This window comes from Apteryx rowi, unplaced genomic scaffold (genome assembly GCF_003343035.1).
Source record: "Apteryx rowi isolate R43461 unplaced genomic scaffold, aptRow1 scaffold_160, whole genome shotgun sequence".
NCBI lineage: Eukaryota > Metazoa > Chordata > Aves > Apterygiformes > Apterygidae > Apteryx > Apteryx rowi.
Genome location: NW_020447864.1, coordinates 1,075,037 through 1,093,242, shown reverse-complemented (window position 1 = coordinate 1,093,242; position 18,206 = coordinate 1,075,037). Strand labels below are relative to the sequence as shown.

Below are 18,206 nucleotides of genomic sequence, written 5' to 3'. Positions count from 1 at the left end.
TGCTTGTTCAAAGATCTTCAGAGGTACTAACATTCACTTGGTAAGGTCCCCAAGTATTTGCTGCTTTTACATTTCAAGAAAGAATTGTGGATCAGAATCACAACCCTAACCACTGTCACTATTTGAAGAGCTGCCCCCCCCCTTTCTTCTTTTTTTAAAAAAAAGGAAGCATTACTGCTCATTCATATTTGAACTTAGGTCCTCATGGTTCATGAAAAATACCCTAGATGAAGTCCTTCTATGAAGTTTATCACTGATTTGAGACACAACATAATTCAGCATTGTCTTCTGTGTACTAAGTAAAGTGCTATATATGAAATAGGGTTTTTTTTTGTTTCGTTTTAATATTATCAAGAAGTTGGAGTTCATTTTTTCAGATGAACAAAAGAACTAGTTATACTGTTGGATTAATAAGTAGGTACATATCAAAAAATACTTCAAGATACAGAAGAAAAATATTCATTTCAAAATCAGTAATAAACCACACACAAGCATTCTTATCTATATTGGCTAAAACTATTAAAACAGGCAGTCGGATTAACTAAAAAACTGAAACCTCTTCTTAACTCTACCAGGGACCTGCATACAAGACTACCTTCTGTATTCCATCTTTTTATAAAGATGCATACAGCTTTACAAGAAAATTGCTATAAGTGCAAACAGCGAAACGGGGACAAAAGAAATTGCTCATTTTAAAAATACAGAGCCAAATTAAAAGCTACCTTGCACTTCCTCTCTCTTATTTGCTACATAGCATGGCTGCTCAATTCTTAAAGGTGGTAGAGTGACATGTCTTCTAAAATATTTAAAGCAAAAATTAAAAGTCTTTCTCAAATACTATTATGTCTTTAAAAAAGCCCAGGTCTTGTACCTAGCAGTGTCTCTTACTAAAAAACCCACAAAATACAGCAACATCCTCTCATCTTTTATGATAAACTTCAATGCCTATGAAATAATCTTCCTTGTACAAAATAGCTTAAATATCTAAATCGGGGATCACATCCTATAAATAACAAACAGATCATCTTCTGTGTTTGAGAAAGCATCAACAATCTTCTCATTGTGAATAAAGACATTCAGAGTCTTTGGTCTCTATTCTTCCATTTTTTCCATGTGCTAATCTAGGTGAAGGTTACAGCTGCCAAAAGTTATTCTGAACATATTAAAACACAGATCTGAGTAACAAGAAGAAATAATGAGTGTAAATAGTCGCATCATTTTACTGAGATCCATGAGCCTATCTAACCAGTTTGGATGCCTTGGTACATGCCTTGCCAACTACAAAATATATTTCATAAAAAGCACAACAATGCCCATAATTGCAAGACTAATGTGAATATTATGCAATGTTCCAAATAACCAAAATCAAAGTTACAACAGAGGGTATGATATGTGTAATACAACAAAGGACTGATTAAGCAGACTGAATTGGTCTTAGTTCATTGTGATATAGATTGTTATTTATTTTATTTAACAACTAACTGCCACAAAGTTGCATCTTTCTCATCCAGCTTGTGTGAAAAAGTGCACTGATTACAGAGAAATACAGATCTGTAAATGGATGAAGATTCACCCAAGAGAAAAGTAAACGGTTTTCAAAAAAAGAGGGAGGGAGAGAAAACTGCATACATGCAAATAGGAAATAAACTCAATCAGTATTTATTTACATGGAAATGCTAGGGCAATTTCTTAAAACTTAGATGAGCATGATAGTTCAGCCCTTGACAGCTCTCAATTTCTCCAGTGCATTAGACACAACAGGCTGTCCTTCAAAATCAAATACAGAATCTGTCTTGTTCCACTCTTCTATTTTGAAAAAGGCATGTAAATAAGAACTGCAGCCAATGCAGATATAACCCCAGTCTACACTCATGGTTCAATTCTCCCTTATTCCTCAAAAAGTCTTTTTATGCAGTGATACTATAAAGCATCTTCAGCTAAAATCATCCTCTTTTAAAAATTGTTCTCAAACCTATACTGCAAAAAAGAAGGCACTGTGAAAGATAGTTTAGCATGTTCTGTTGACAACATATACAAACTTAAAAAAAAATTCTGCAAGGTTCCCTAAGTGGTTGCTTGCAAGGAGCATATAACCATATTACTAAAACCACAGGGGAATGAACGTTAAAAATAATGCCCAGAAGGCAGAGGAAAGTATGATGTTTGCAATGCATTCCACAACCATTGTCATGAAAAGGAAAATTTTGGCACTGGGGCCTACTGAGTCAAGAATATACAGCAGAAGCAGTGTCAAGCAATGCAAACACATAACTAATTTTGGTTATAAGGCTTGAAAAGAATGCAGTGCTTAACCAAGTGCTAATAAATGCAAAGGATTTGCTGAGTTACATACAGTCTTCCTTTAAAAATGGAGAGAGGAGGTGTTTTATGCCTTCAAATTGAGTGATTTTTGTTCATTATCTATTGATAATTTGATGACAGTTTCTTTCTGGACAGAGCACATAATCTACTTAAAGTCTATCTGCCCTTTGATGTGCATGCATAATTCTTATTTGTCAAAACAGAATGACAAATGTTAAAGGAACACATTTTGAGATAAACTCCTTTGGCTCATATTTTAAACCCGTATTCACAATGTTGGAGACAAAAACACCACAGTATCCAGTCTAGGAATTTACATCAGAGAATAGCAAGTGATAAGAGAATGAATTCAACTCTCTTTCGGTGATCTGCTCCTTGGAGAGGAGCATGTCATCCAAGGAGGATTCAGAGGTCCTTTTCAACCAAAAATAATTAAGTTCTGGCACCACCCGAACCTCTGGAATAACATTCCTCCCTCCATTCTTCCCTCTCTCTGCTTTCAGACAAGGCCGCAAAGAGCCTACATCAAAACAAAACAAGGACGTTCTCAAAATCTAACATACGTAACAATCTTATTTCCCACAGAGATGAAGAAAGGTGGGGGGGAAGGGGGTGGCAAATAGGTGAAAAGATGTTTATCGCCTTCAGACAAGASTTTGGATGGCTGTCTTTTTGAAAGAAGATTTAGACAAGTTCCATCATAAAATCTTAGATCACTTCAAATCTTCTTGCTAATGTGATGGTTGGCAAAAAGGCTGTCCTTTTTAACAGCCTTCCCACTTTACACCAAGTTAAGGTCACAAGAAAAATATTCCCATATGCATGTAAAATACCTATAAATCATCCAGCAGTGGTGAAATTCCTCAGGGAGTTCATCAGAGACTCATTCAGGTGAAGACTTATCAGACACACACAAACTAGGGGACAGCTCCAACCATTTTAAACAAAGTAGAAACTATAATCAGAATCACAAAACATATAGGGAAAAGGTGAGAATGCATTTTCCATACCAGAAAAGCCAAGTTTTAAGTTAGTTACATTCAGTATAAACTTACTAAAACAGGGTAGGCAGGCTGAGAAAGAGTTATCTGAGGAGGGACACACAGGTGACCCACTTTCTGCACAGATGCAACTGTCACACAGCAGCCAAGGTCAGGGTAAAAGGTCACTCTGTGGAAAAGAAAGCACTTCCCTTCCTTCAGGATCCCAAGAACTGGTGTGGTTAATAAGTAGTTTCTGTCTACAGAATAATTATTGCAATAAATAGAGCATTTTCTCTTTGGGTCTATGACACAGATTCTAACGATCCCAGCGTGCCTTTGGAACCCAGACTGGCGCACTCTGCCAGGGAGCTCCACTCAGTTTTTGAGTAAGATGGTTTCAGTGGTGGCCACAAAGCTTCTCCCAGAATTCCCAGTTCCTACAGTAAAAAACATCATCACCCCAATGATGATTAAACTCATCTAGCTGCTTTGTCTTACACAAAGCATTGCTCAGGCTTCCTTTATCCTAATTCTCTCCATTCTGTCTTTCATAACTGGGCATTAAAAATACTATTTCAATGCAACAGCAGAAAATATATAAAAAAAGAGATATCCGAGTTGTATCTTCAGTAGTTAAAACCATTTTAAACTTTTCAGAGTTACAGAAAGGTGCTTACCACAGAGTGAAAAATATCATTATTATGTTTTCAGAATGCAGCTGCAAGGGGAAAGGTGAGTACGACTGAGAGTGAAAGATGCACATTAGAGATGGAAGCACCAGAGTTTTGATACTTGATGCCTGCAATTTATCAGCTATATTTGTATTAGAAAGCACTCACTGAGATAGACTATTTTTTTAAGATGACTGATGAAAGTTGTGTATATTATATATTATCAGAAATGCATAATATAGTTGAAAAATCCAGCAACTTATTCTAGTGTCTACAGTATTTAATGATAGCCATGCAACATTACATTGATGAACTAACCTGCAGACACGGGCAGGGAAATACAGCTTCTGCCAGGACCGACAGAGGTACTTTGAGTGATCGATAACTCGAATCCAGTCCAACTCATCCATGGACACCTCAATGTAGTAGGAATAAGACCTTTGGATTGTCAAAAAAAAAAACACAACAAAACACACAGAGCAAAAGTGATTAGAATACAAACAGCCACATTTTCAATATTGACTTTTACACTTTCTTTTGGATTTTCAGTTGTGCTGAAAAAAAGGCTATTTGTTCCTACCTACAGACCTGTGTCTAAGACCTCCAAAAGAGGTCCCTATTTCAAACTAGCTTTGAAAATAAATTCACTTGTTATGTTAGCAGGTGTTTTCAGAATAACTTAAAATATCTAAACACTCACAATTGGCAGTAATAAGATGAGACAGTCTTCTCTCAAAAAAATGGAGTGAAAACTTTAAATTTAGTCATCTTATATACTTGAGTCACAGAGTAGTAATTTGTATTCCTTCTGCATGGATAAAACCAGTGATGCAGTTGTTATTTCTTTTGCCATATTAACAAGGAAAAATCAAAGAACATTTAGCAGATCATAAATGCAAACTGGAACCCTTCACTGGAAAAAAGCAAATTTACTTTATCCTTCATCACTTCTGACCCTCTCAGTTATTCATGATATATATTGTTAAGCCTGTCACTAGTTACTTAAACATCCCAAAACTTCCTCATCAAAAACAACAAAGTCAGCAACATAATCTGTGTCTTCTCCTTGCTTTATCAATGATGTTTAGTTCACAGTTTTGGCGTTTGGAGAAAGCAAACCCAAACTAACACTTAAAAGCCACAGGTATTTCCATATTATATCTAAAACAGTGATACCTGTCTTACAATGCAATAGAAACTGCAGTTGTACTTCCTGTGAATTGTGTGTACTTCATTGTGAATTATGCTTCAGAATATTTACTTTCTTTTAATATACTAGTCTGCAATCTTCACAAACGTTTCAACTAGACCATGTTAGCACTTATTCTCCTTTCACACTGATTTCTAAAAGAATGGTTGCTCTTCCAGGTATCTACGGATTTTTTTTTTTTTTTTAAATAAACAATAATGCCTTTGTTAACATTTTCCATTTTTTGCTGAGGATGTGAATGGACGGATATCTAAAGTGCTATTTTTCAAAAAACACTTAAAGTGTTAGATAACTCCATAAATACCAATTTATGCACCTAGAAAGGTAATAAAAAGGGTCTTTAAGATGTCAGTTCATAATCAGCTTTCGCATACACAACAACTAAACGTGTAATATTCACAACCCATATAAATGCACTACGTTTCAGCATTTTCTTATTACTAGCATATGCGTATTTGACCAAATGAGGCTCCAGCATTCTGGAGCCTATACACACATGCACGTTGGATCCAAAAGTTACTGACTATCTGTCCTCTATGTGGTGAGGATTCAGGGATCCTCATAACACTATACCAACAATAATGCAAATTTGTAATCAATTTACAACATCTGATTGGTTTGTAAAGATATCAAGCAAAAAAAAAACCCTCAAAAATACAGTTCAGTTATTATACACATGACAATGGCTTGTATTTTCTTAAGGATGGTGCCTTTTTGGCAGATGCAGTTTGGACAGCTAGCCTCCTTAGCACTTTTATACATAAGATTCATCTGGTAATAGCACCTATATTACTACAGATGCAAAACATACCTATATTAATAGGTAATGCATTTGGTTACATTATATAGGTAATACACATTTTACGTTTTTAAAGATATCCAATAGGCCTGAGCTTCACAGACACTGTTAAGGAGAATGAGTAGTTTAAAGGGCCATTTAACAAGAAGCCACAATGTGCTTGTACGGTTGCCAAAATCCCTCCTTTGAAAACTACATTACTCATGTACCACATGAGGAAGATGCAAATGCATGGCTGGCAATTCTTAAAATAGACGAATAAAATAGGTTGGAATAGATCTCTGGAAATTGTCTGGTCCAATCCCACACTCAAAGTAAGGACAACTTAGAGCAGGTTTTTTTTTTTATGGCCTTGGCTAGTACTTCCAAGGATTGAGATACATTGCCTCTCTGGGCAAACTCTTCATGTTTGACTACCACCATTATGAATATTTTTCCTAATATTTGATTGGAATTTCCCTTGTTGCTACTTATGTCCCCTGCCCCTTGTCATTTCAGCACACAGCTCTAAGGAGTCTGGTCCTACCTTCTCTATATTCTTCCATTAAATAGCTGAAGACAGCAATGTGATCCTTCCTTTTAGTCTTCTCTTAAAATTTAGCAAACCCAGTTCTCTCAGCCTCTCCTTGTACACTGTTTGATCCAGTCCTCATCATCTTGGTGCCCTTCTGCTGAACTCACTTCAGCATGTCAATGTCTTGTACTGAGGAGTCCATAACTGGACAAAGTACCCCAAATGCACCCTTTTGCATTTGTCTCAGACAGTTTAGCTACCATGAAAAAAATGACAGTTCAGGTAATATGCCTGACAGGAAGCAAAGACTGAGAATCCAATATCAAACTTTCCACAGAAAAGAAAAAGATCAGGATGACACTGAAACTAGATCCTAAAATCACTGTAGCCTAAGTATTTTCTGATGAGAAAAAGCCATTCTAGAGGTCCGCCTTGGCTGATATTCTGCCACCAGCAGTGGTTTATTTACGAACCTCAGAGGAAAGACACAGGACAACTTATTCAAAAATTATCTCCCACTTGATGTCCTAAGGAATGGGTGGTTTTTTTGCCCTAGTTTCAGCAGTTGTTGGCTGATTTATGCCTTGCAGATGAGGAACATTTTACCATTTACGACCTCTCTAAAACTGCTAGAGAGTCCCTCATTATTAATATGCCTCTAATATGTTTTCAAATTTGATTAAACACTTGGTTTAGTTGGTTGACCTGTGACAATTAGTTTAATATTATACAAAGCAATTTCTTTTACCTTTAAATGCTTAGCTTTTCAATTTTTCCAAAAAAAAAAAAAAAAGCATAAATTTCGGTTGTTCTGAATTAGTTGAACTTACATCAGACAATTAAATGGCTTAAAAATTCATGCAGGTTACTATGAATGACTAATAATTGCAGTTCATATTTTAAATAAGTTTTCATGTTATTTACAAATAAAATTTAGTAAAAAAGATAGTACTTCCTGTTCTAAAATAATAGAACTTAGTTAAAAAGAGAGAAAGGACAACTGTTTTGCAATTCTAAACTGTTAGTCTGGAAGCAATATAAAATAAATCTATTATATTTTTAACACGTTATTACATTTGTGATAAGTATCTTGTTTTACTATTTTTAATTAAAAAAGTACTTGCAACTACCTGCATGAGTTGTCTACTAAATTGCAAAAATCTTTGTGATGGCAAGTTATAAAATGAATATATTCAATCTGTCAGATAAAAAGAACCTTGCAATTTTCCTGCTTACACAGTGGCTCAGTTATTCAAAGACACATAATTTGATCTTTCATGCATTCCATAAAAATGTTAAGTAGCTGAGCATAAATGTAAGTGCAGGTATTGGCTAAGGTATCCATGATAGCTCATACTTCACCAGTCTCACCATAGAGAGACTCGTATTAACTCCTGCAGTTAGCTGGTAATGTACATTCTAAACAATTTCACTATCTGAATTATTGTCAAAAATATGTTATTGCTAAATGATTTTGATAAGATGAAAAGCTTTGAACAAACATTCCTTCAATGTTTGGAAAAGAAATATGTAAATAACATGGTTTCTAAAAAACAAAAAACAACCCCCCCCAAACCTAAATGTTATTATTCAAACAAATAAAAACAGTTGAAAACTAAGTGGCAAATAAAAAAATTGAATTGTTAAAACTGTTATTAGTAATATAAGCTATTTTACAAAGACACAGAGAATACGAGATATTATGATATAGTCTGATATCACAAAATACGGTCTGCTGTGTAAGTAACCAAAACTGTTTTTAAAAAGACTTTTTCAAATAAAAATTGTCAGTGCCATCTCCAACACTGTATCATGACATTTCTATAAAATATTTATGAACATTTAGCATTTATATGTTAGCACAGGTACAAAAAGCATTACTTTCCCTTTTTATGCCAACTTGGCACTTACCGACTGTCTCTGTCCCATAGGAGTATCCTTATGTGGTTGATTATTGATGGCTGACCTAGTTTAATTTCAATACCAGAACGGCAATCATCATCGATTGGATGTCGAGAAAATCCATGATCCAAGTCATAGTTCTGAGTGTCCCCATCTAATAAAGCGGACTTCAGCTCCCCTTTTACAACCTGGGCTCCATACTTCATTGTTGCAATATTTTCCCCTGGTACTATGAAGAAAAGAAAATAATTGCTTAATATTTATGTTCCCACAATGCAAATTACACGTTCTGAACATCAACGGCTTAGGTCAGAACAAAGATTTATTGCAAGTATCCTTCCTCCAGTGGTGGTCACAAACACATGCTTAAGGAAAAGGTACAAAAAGAGAGCCAGTGCAAAGTAATACTCTTCCTGTAAATTCATTTAGTTTCCAGCGATCCACGGCTCAGTTTCCTGGGCCACAAGTTGTATCTCTGTATTTAACAGCCAAGAATGGATTATTTTATGATTTTTTTTCCCCCCACAACTTCACAAAGTCTGTTTATACTTTGATTCCGAAGCACAATGTAGAACTATGATCACAAGGCAATTATGCACTTTAACAAAATGTATTTTAAAAACTTCACTTCCTCCACTTCCTTTGATGCTCTTGAGTTCATGTATGGTAGTAGTAAGTAGTGATCATTTACTAATATGTAGTATCTATATTCTCAGTGCCTTTCATAATTTTATATAATTCTAAAGTACCTTCCTCATTCAGTCATTACTTTCTTCCTAGTTAGATACTTTTGGCCTTAGTCTCTCCTTGCAATCAACCCCTCACCATACCTCCGATCACCCTTGTGCCCTTTCTTTTTTTGTTTAATTTTGACTTTTTTTGAGATGGAAGGACTCTCAAACCATGCAAAATGCTCAAGAAGTGCATGCACCATCAATTTGCAGATGGTATAACCATGGTTTTTAATAGCTATACAACTTTCCAGTATGCTGCAAAGCTAAATGAATCTTAGTGAAAGACTACTGAAGCTAACGGGAAACTTCCTACTGGCTTCTTGGGCTTTGAATCAGTATGGTTAAGGGAGTCTTAATGCCACCATTTCACAGTAATAAATCTGTTCTAGGAACAAATCTTCCATCAAGATAATGGGGGATAACATTCCCTAGCTCCAAAAGCAAAACAATATAGAGTTGAAAAGCCCTTTTTTTTTTTTTTTTTTTTTTTAAGATAGGACATTTAACTGTCTTGTTTGAGAAGACAACCCTGAAAACATGATCTGAACACTAAATGATGGAAAAGTGTTTCTTGCTAAATGATGGAAAGGTGTCTCTTGAACTCTTTAGACAGGTTGGCAGGAGAAGTATGAATTTTAAAGATATGAGAAGTCTAATACCTAAAGAGCAGAATTGGAAGGGGGAAAATTTTTAACTACACTGTGTTGTAGTACTACTACAGAAAGCATCAAATGCACTGATGCACAATTACAAAATCACAAGTAGTCACCAGTGTTTCTGCAAAAGTCCCAAGAGTCTGAACTAGTACTAAAACATAGAAATTCAATTCTCTTAGATGCTGTGATTTTGACAGGGTTAGAAATCTTGTGATTAGGAGCATATTATTATTAATTGAGACATGACTTTGAAGAAAAGGAAGTCAGAAGGCACTGTTTAACTTTTTCAGACTTATCTATTGCACTATCAACAGAACGTCTTGTATGATAGGATTTTTAAAATATTAACTCAGATGTTTAAATGTTAATACCTGTAACTTCTAAGAGAGAACAAAGGGAGATGCAGTTCTAAGAAAGCAGTTTTCCATTTCAGGTCTCATCCTGCAGGACTGAGACACTACAGTGCAGGTTCTAAAAGATCATTTAACTTTATTCTCCACTCTAGGGCAAATACTCTTTATAACTCACACGTTAAATAGCAAAGAAACAATTTCTTTATAAAATGTTCTGCCAAGGATTAGATATTCTTGCTAAATTAACGTAGAGCACAGACAACAAAAATCAAATAAAATGCTTCTCATGCATTTTAGACTTCTATTATACAGTTTTGGGAAACATTGTATGGGCAAATGTAAAGTGCAAGACAAAAATCAAAAATAAAGCAAAAAAGGGGTTTAAAGTTTTTCACAATAAAAAAGCATCAATATAAAACCATTAAGATATATTGAATATCCTACAACATTTTTATGTTCAATATTTTTGCAAAAGATTTTTTTATTAAAATAGTATTTCTTCAAGAAAAAAAGCTCATTACAAAGTACATGTCTGAACAGTATCCAAAATACCAATAAGGAAATATGCTGAATAATATTACTTACTATTTGAGCAATTCCAGCATCAAGAATGGTACTTAGAGATATTTCATTATGTAGGCCTTTTACAAGGATTAATAATATATAAAAACTCAAAAAACATACTAGCACATCCTCCAGATAATTATAGTCCATCCCTCACTAAATCAGAAAAAAAAAAAGATGCTCACTTAACATGCCCCTATAGTTGAGGTCCATGTCCCGACTCTCAGAACGAATTTTAATGGCATCTAGGATGGCATCAGGTGACAACAATCCAGAAGGTCTTACAACATTTAGCAGTTCTGTTAGACTCATTAGTGGCAAACGTACTGCTTGCATGATTTCAGCATGGTTTTCCTTGGGGTTATGTTTACACCAATTCATCAAAGCTTGGAAAATGTCCTTCTCAGGAGCTGCAAATGAATCCCTTAGTACAATATTCAGAAGAGCAGCCTGGAAAAGAAAATGAAAAAACAGCAAGAAAAAATAAAATAAAAAACAAAGAAAATTAAAATATGGCAAAAATTAGCAGATGTTTTAATTGGTACTTATTAAAAATAATTCCCCAAGGAGTGCCTGAAGCTGTTAGCTTGGAGAGCAGCCAAAGCTCCCTTAAGATTCCTGAATTCTAATCTAGTTTCTCAGATTTAAAAAAGAAAAAGAAAAAAGAAAAGCTTTCAGTTTCAGTAGGGTATTTACTTTAGCTTCTTATGCAAGAATTAAACAGTCTTTGAAGTAAATAACAGGCAATATTAAAAACCACCAGGAGAAATATGACAGAATGGAACTGTGGAAAATTACTCAAATCAATTTTATTACAAGTTACTGGTTTAGATTTCCTTGGGAATTTAAGAAGTTATTTTTGGATTTGGCAGTATGGGTCAAAGCATTCCTTCAAACATAGGCTGATAAAACTGATGATAAAATCAACTGTGGTTTGCAATCACCTTTTTAAATCATTTCTAACTATTTGGGTTTGTTTTCCTCATTCTTCTCTCTTTTGGGACCAACTCAGGATCAACAGGTAAGACCTCAGTAGCTCTTTTTCATGTGAAAACAAACACTGATTGTAAACTGAGAACAAAAGAATTGTATAGCTTTTTGATTTTCATTTAGTAAGGAGAATAATCAGGAATTTGCCTCAGAAAAGGACACTCCTCTTTCACATGCCAGGACTGACTGCCAAAGACATCAGAAAGTATATGCTTCCCGATGAACGAAGTTTGCTAATTTTTGGTCAACTTGACAACATGCTCTAAATACACTATTCTTATAAAATTAAACAATTATTCTTTCAAGGTGTGAGGCTGCTTCACATGCATACCATGTGAGAACACTGTATCACTATTACATCCAGCTCAACAAGGTTCATTCCAGAGCAACTGAAAAATTTCAGCGGCATAGAACTCTCTCAGATTCCTGCACAAATATTTACACATCTAACAAAAAAAAAAAACAAAAACAAAAACACAAATCCTATAATGCCCCCATATTCCATGATTTTGGAACACGGCAATAATCAGCAACGAGCATAAATTATAGCAACCTCCAGGACGCTTTAGCTTACACTGGAGAAAGTAACCCTTCACAGAAAGCCTATATCAAGAAATTAACAGAATGGGTATCTGCTGCTGTCTTCTCAAGTCTTTTGCTTTATATCCACTGGCCAGTTTTCAGAAACCAAATAATATTATATCCAGGACAGATCAAAAAAAAAAAAAGTAAGATTAGGTTGCCCATTCCTACCTATTAGAGTACACTATTAGATTTAATATCTTTAACTACACTGACAGGTTGGAATTGAATACATAAAAAATTCAGAATGGATCACCAAGATTTTCATTTCTTCTTGGTTTGAATATTTCTAACTGCCACAGTTTCATTAGTATACAGTGATATCTGTTAACGAATCTGTAAACTTTCATTTTATGCACCATTAGTATTTTATCATGGAGTTAAAACAGACTAAAATTAACATTCCTGACCAAAAAAAAAAAAAAAAGCAGCAAATATATACCTTAGAAAGCGATAGGAAGCCTTCACTAGAGAGAACCTCTTGGGCATTTCTATCCATGAACATACAGCACATACAAGTTAATTTGGGAAGTGAATAAAGACTGGCAACATCGAAGGTCATACAAACATTCTGAATATTAAGTATGGTGCAAAGATACTCAGATGTGGAATCCTCCAGCTCTGGAAACCCATATTTATGTGCTAGGCTTAGGAAGTCTAGGAGGACCTCCTCTTTCTCATCTCGTAGTGTGGCACGACCAGTGTAAATATATTTCAGCAGCATTGTAAATGCTTCTGCAGTAGTGTCCTGAAGAGGAATTTCTGCTTCAGGCTGAGATTCTCTCATTCCGCCATATAATAATGCTCTATAAAAAAAGATAAAATTTGAAAAACTTACATCCTAACAACATTTGCACTACTGGAAAAAAAAAAAAAGACAAAAAAAGTAGAAACAGGTAAAAGAATATATGACTTTACAGCAGTCCCTGAAACTACATAAAACAAAGGAGATACGGTTTAGGAAATTAGAAAAGAAAAACTCTTATGCTTAGTATTTAAAGTGCAGGTCTGCTCTGAAAGCAGCTGCACAGGAATGAAATTCTAATATATCATGTTTTTAATCCCACAGAACAATTGCTCCATCTCTACTTGGAATAATAGCTTGTAAAGCAGAAGTTCATATAATCACCCTGGTACTTTTTTTCTTCCACACTAAAACAAAAACACCCCCACCAAAGCACAAAAACACCCAATCCTAAAAACCTTTCAGAACACAAGTGAAACAACTAGCCCGTCACCATAACAACAGTGGCAGATTAGCAAATCTCAGGATTGTTGATCCTCTGTTTCTTACTCTAAAACCAGCATATAGCAACCCTGCTGAAGTGCTGAATCTTTAGAAAAATCAACACACCAGTGACTTTTTTTTTTTTAATATGATGAGCAGTTTGAACACAATTTACATTCACATCTTAGCTTAGTTATTAGCTTATCCCTCTGACAAAATTAACTGGCAGAGGACTACCAGGAAGTTTTATTAAGTATATTTAGAGTGAAAATGCCCAACTCTTTATTAAAAAAAAAAAAAAAAAAAAAAAAAAAAAAAAAAAAAAAAAAAAAAAAAAAAAAAAAAAAAAGCAAAGCTGGATTAGTATTATCCCTAGTTTCATCCCTCCTTTTTAAATACAATTTTTACCAATTTAACCTGTATCAGCCAGACCTTTTTAAATGCTCAATTTCAACGTGCCAAAATTAAAGTTTTCAATTAATATGTTCCACAGAAGCATACCACCCACACTCAGAGAAATCACAACAATTTTATAGCAGAAGTTCTTTTGTTCTGAAGTTAGTTTCACAAATTCAAGAGAAAGATAACTTCAAAGTCCAATTTAATGAAGGTCAAAAGAATAACACCATGACATGGTATTTATCTTTTTATATCCAGACACAATGATTTGATGTGCTGGGAAACATTCACACAGAAAAGGTCACACTCAATGGACAGATGATTACACATTGAAAAGTTCATAGAGAAACAATGTTTATCTTATCCGCATGAAAATTTCCTGCGAGCCTGACAAAAAGCTATACTTCACCTGAAATAATGACACCTAGCAGCCAGGATCACTCTGTGTGCCGGAAAACGTTTCTTTTCTACAATAAAGGTAACATCACTATATTCTTCCCCATTCATTAGAGCACCAATATGCTCTGACAGAATGTGAACATGGTCAATCTCACCCACAGCTGTGTAAGGGCGAAGTGGATGGCTGTTACTCATCTTGGAGGGATGGTGATATTGGTAGCCTTAAGGGAAAAGGAAAATAACCAGCATTAGAGAGGCACATGTATTTAAAAATGGCAAAGATCAAATTGCAACTATGAACATAAGTGAATAATGTAAACTCCAATATATTCTAAGGAAAACGAAACAGTTTTTCCATTAAAATTCAGTTACAACAGGACCCAATTCAGTTTGCATCTGTTTTAGTTCACAGCAAATATTTCAGGGAATTCCATCACCTCACTACTCTGTCAATCCATTTACTCAAAATAAAAAAAGCTTCCAACAAAAAGAATTAAAAATTAAACAATTTTATTTAAACATAAAATTACCATTCAAAAACAATTTGTCTGAATTAAAATGCTCACAAATTACAGACAAATAATCTGATCAATTAAGCTTAGTCTTAACTCTGAAATCTCTACTAAAATATTTTTATCAGTAATGAGTAAAAATATCAGTCTTTATAATCATTCTTGTAGAATTCCAACTAATTTTCCAGAATTTATAATGACTTCTAGTAATTAATAGACATAATTTGTCAAAGAGCAAAGCTTTACGGTGTACATTTTAACTCTTTTTACTCAGTTTTCTTGGTATCTTCTTGTTCCCTCATATATTGAGAAAAATAAAACCACAAATACCTCTGTATCATTAATGTAGCACACTTTACTGATTTACAATACAGATGAATGTGCTATTCATATCTTCTATGGAATCATTTTGTTATTTCTTAAAACACAAGGGTTTTTGTTTTCTTGGTTTGTTTTGTTTATTTTTGCACCTAAGACTGTATGTAGTTTCACTGGCAAGAGCATCCACAGCAGAATTCAGGTCTTAAATCAGTTACTTATACTTCTTATACTACAGCTTACTTTTAAATAAAATGAGGTTAGTTGTTTCAGACAATAACTCAACTACACTTTCAAACACTTTCTGTGCTCCAGGAGCTGGCCACTTTTCAAAAATGGGTGTGTACTTAGTACTCAGGAAAGACAGCATGCCAAAAGTAAAAGCAAAATGATAAAATTATACCCAGTGCATACCTAACATTCATCTAGAAAAGGAAATATTCATGGGATGAATGTATTTATTTAGCTATATATAAAGTGTAATCAGAAAATACACATCTGTTTCCAGTTATTTCCACTCCCACAGAAAATCCTAACATGTATATGGGGTTAAGTATGATTTGCACTTCCACAACACCTAGAAATGCTTAACCTGAAATTAAAAGACTGCAGAAATGCAGCCACAGAACTTGAAACTAAACTAATCAGAGAAAGGATAGAAATAGAAAATAAAATAAGAGAAAGATAGATACAACATACTAAATTGATAATACAGGTCACAGCACAAATGGGAACAGAACCCGGCTTTCCTCAGGCTGTCTCCACGATTTGAATTAGAAGCCATATGTCCATGTGGACATTACAGATACTGGATGCAGTCTAACTACGATAACACAGGATACTGTATAAAGTCATTCTTTTATCCTGACAAGAGAGTAAATTAGTTTTCATGGTTTTTCATAATAACAGATTGCTGCTTCTGCTTGCACCGGCTAACTTACAATTAGCTAAGGTATCTCTGCACTGAACAGATTCATGCAACAGATACGTTTCCACTAACATTTATTTTTCAACAAGCGGGAATAACTTAACTCACAGCAATCAAGTTACATCCATTTATACCAGCAGTAATATTTATCACAACATAACAATGATTTGAGAGTTTATAGGCAATAATAAAACCGAAATTTCTTCAAAGCATAAAACCCTTTATTACACCAAAGGAGCAAACAAAAGAATGTATTAGTTGCAAATCTAAAGCCTGCATACTCTTCAATACTTCTATACCTTACAATTCTAATTGCTGTTACCTTCATTGTTACATGCAATAGTCAGGCAACCCAATCACATGTGTTACACCCACATTATCAAGGAATTTTGTACTATCACTCTTCTGATAGTTCCAGTTTTGATTAATTAGAAAAGTTCTCTTATGATACTTCATATATATATACTACTACTTGCATATTTGGTTTTAAAATCTATTTTTACTTTCATTTTTTTCTACATTCTACTTTTTTCTTCATCCATTTCTCTCTGAAAGAATGAGCAGACACCGTTCAAATAAAATTGAGATACTATACAAGTAAAAAAGGAAAGTCATTGGTTGCATACTAGCTTTACTCGCAGTAGCAGCTTGTCATGCGCCAAGGTAAAAAGTTTAACGGAAAATTGTTTCAATTTCACATAAAAGATCAAAAGAACACTTTCATCCCAAGGGTATATAAACCTACCTCTCAASAAGAATCAGCAGACAGAATGAGGGACACTCACTAATAAGTCAACGATGATGCAGTCTTTATATACACCAAGACCCTGGCTTACAACAAATGGTCAAAGCAGAAATTTAGAGAACCCTATATGTCAGCTGCAAGTTTGTTTCATAGACATTCAAGGTTCTCAGAATTGCTGGTACAATATATTATCCCAAATTGCCAGTTTCAGCCAAGAACATATTGATCACTGGGAACATGGGACTCAAAGGATGGCTATGAGCCTCTGGTTGAGAAGCCTTTCAAATGCTGTAATGATGCAAAGGGCTGGAAATTGGTGACTTAATCTAAATTAGGTACATGCCTTCTATGCTTTCTGTGGATAACATCAGTATATTGAAGTAGTACTCAGAATCATTTATTCAACCCACTATGCAATTCCAATGCAACTTTCATCTCTATTGTAGATTTTCTACACAAAGCAGCTTCGTGAGAGTGATCCCTCCTTCAAAACCCAGAACCTAACAACAAATGGCTTTAGAACATCCAGGCTGGGTTTTTCAGTGCTATTAACTCAGATAACCCTTGAAGCAATCCGCACATTTCCTGTTTAAGGAAGTAAAATGTAATGTAAAATGTAGCTGTGGCAAGTTGCTATGAGCCGATTCCCTGTATAGCTAAATATGTATTTCTAGTTCTAATTTAAAGTATTAGTTATGATAAAAAAGACTGAAGCTGCCTGAAGCTTTGCAAGAGCTTGTTCTAAAGATCTCTCTGGCATCTTCTGCTGTCATGAAACAATGACACTGCACTCAAAGGAAACAGGCCTTTGCTCTTCTTGGTGGTCAAGAAAGACTATTTGACAAACTTCAGAATAAAAGGCAAAACTACCCATTCAAAGCTATTTACAAACATCTTGCCAGCACCATAATCTATTTCCAGGAGTTATCCAAAGCTAATTCTAATTGCATCAGGAGTCAGCTGCTACAGCTTTGCTCATGCCACAAAAATAAAGTAAAACATTCTCAGTAAGTTTGAGGAGCTACTAAAACTGTAATCTTAAACAGCATTTGGTAAGACAGAAAGGGTTATAAATCATCTTTATCCAAGACCAAAATGGAACATAAACTCCTTGGTGGCCCTCTTCAATCAACATGTGAGAAATGTGGTCTACCATTTATTGCATAACACGTCAGTAGAGTTTGTGTCAATGCCAGAGAGAGGAGGAAAAAAAAAAACCCACCACACACACACAGTTTTCGGCTAGCTATACATCTTTTCTAGTAAATAATCTAAAAGATGTCACAACATACAAAAATACAATCTAGAAAATGCTGCAACAACAGCAAAAGCACAATGAGATGTTTAGTAAACAACTCAAACCGGAAGTGCAATAAAGACCAGTACTAAGTCACTTC

At 34.6% G+C, this 18,206-nt stretch overlaps 1 protein-coding gene across 4 annotated transcripts in view; it reads right to left on the bottom strand.

Moving 5' to 3' along the window:
- BTBD9 (BTB domain containing 9) overlaps positions 1-18,206 on the bottom strand; it is a 144,360-nt gene that overhangs the window by 121,408 nt on the left and 4,746 nt on the right. For 3 of the 4 annotated variants that reach the window (XR_003252489.1, XM_026059838.1, XM_026059839.1), the window contains exons 3-7: positions 14,317-14,527; positions 12,723-13,086; positions 10,894-11,158; positions 8,411-8,630; positions 4,295-4,414 (exon numbers count right to left, since the gene is read on the bottom strand). Coding sequence is in view for 3 of the 4 variants with exons in the window: in XM_026059838.1 (XP_025915623.1) it covers positions 4,295-4,414; positions 8,411-8,630; positions 10,894-11,158; positions 12,723-13,086; positions 14,317-14,527 (1,180 nt within the window). In the remaining variant the exon portion in view is untranslated. The remainder of the gene's footprint in view (positions 1-4,294; positions 4,415-8,410; positions 8,631-10,893; positions 11,159-12,722; positions 13,087-14,316; positions 14,528-18,206) is intronic. The other variant, XM_026059840.1, reaches the window with a different exon arrangement.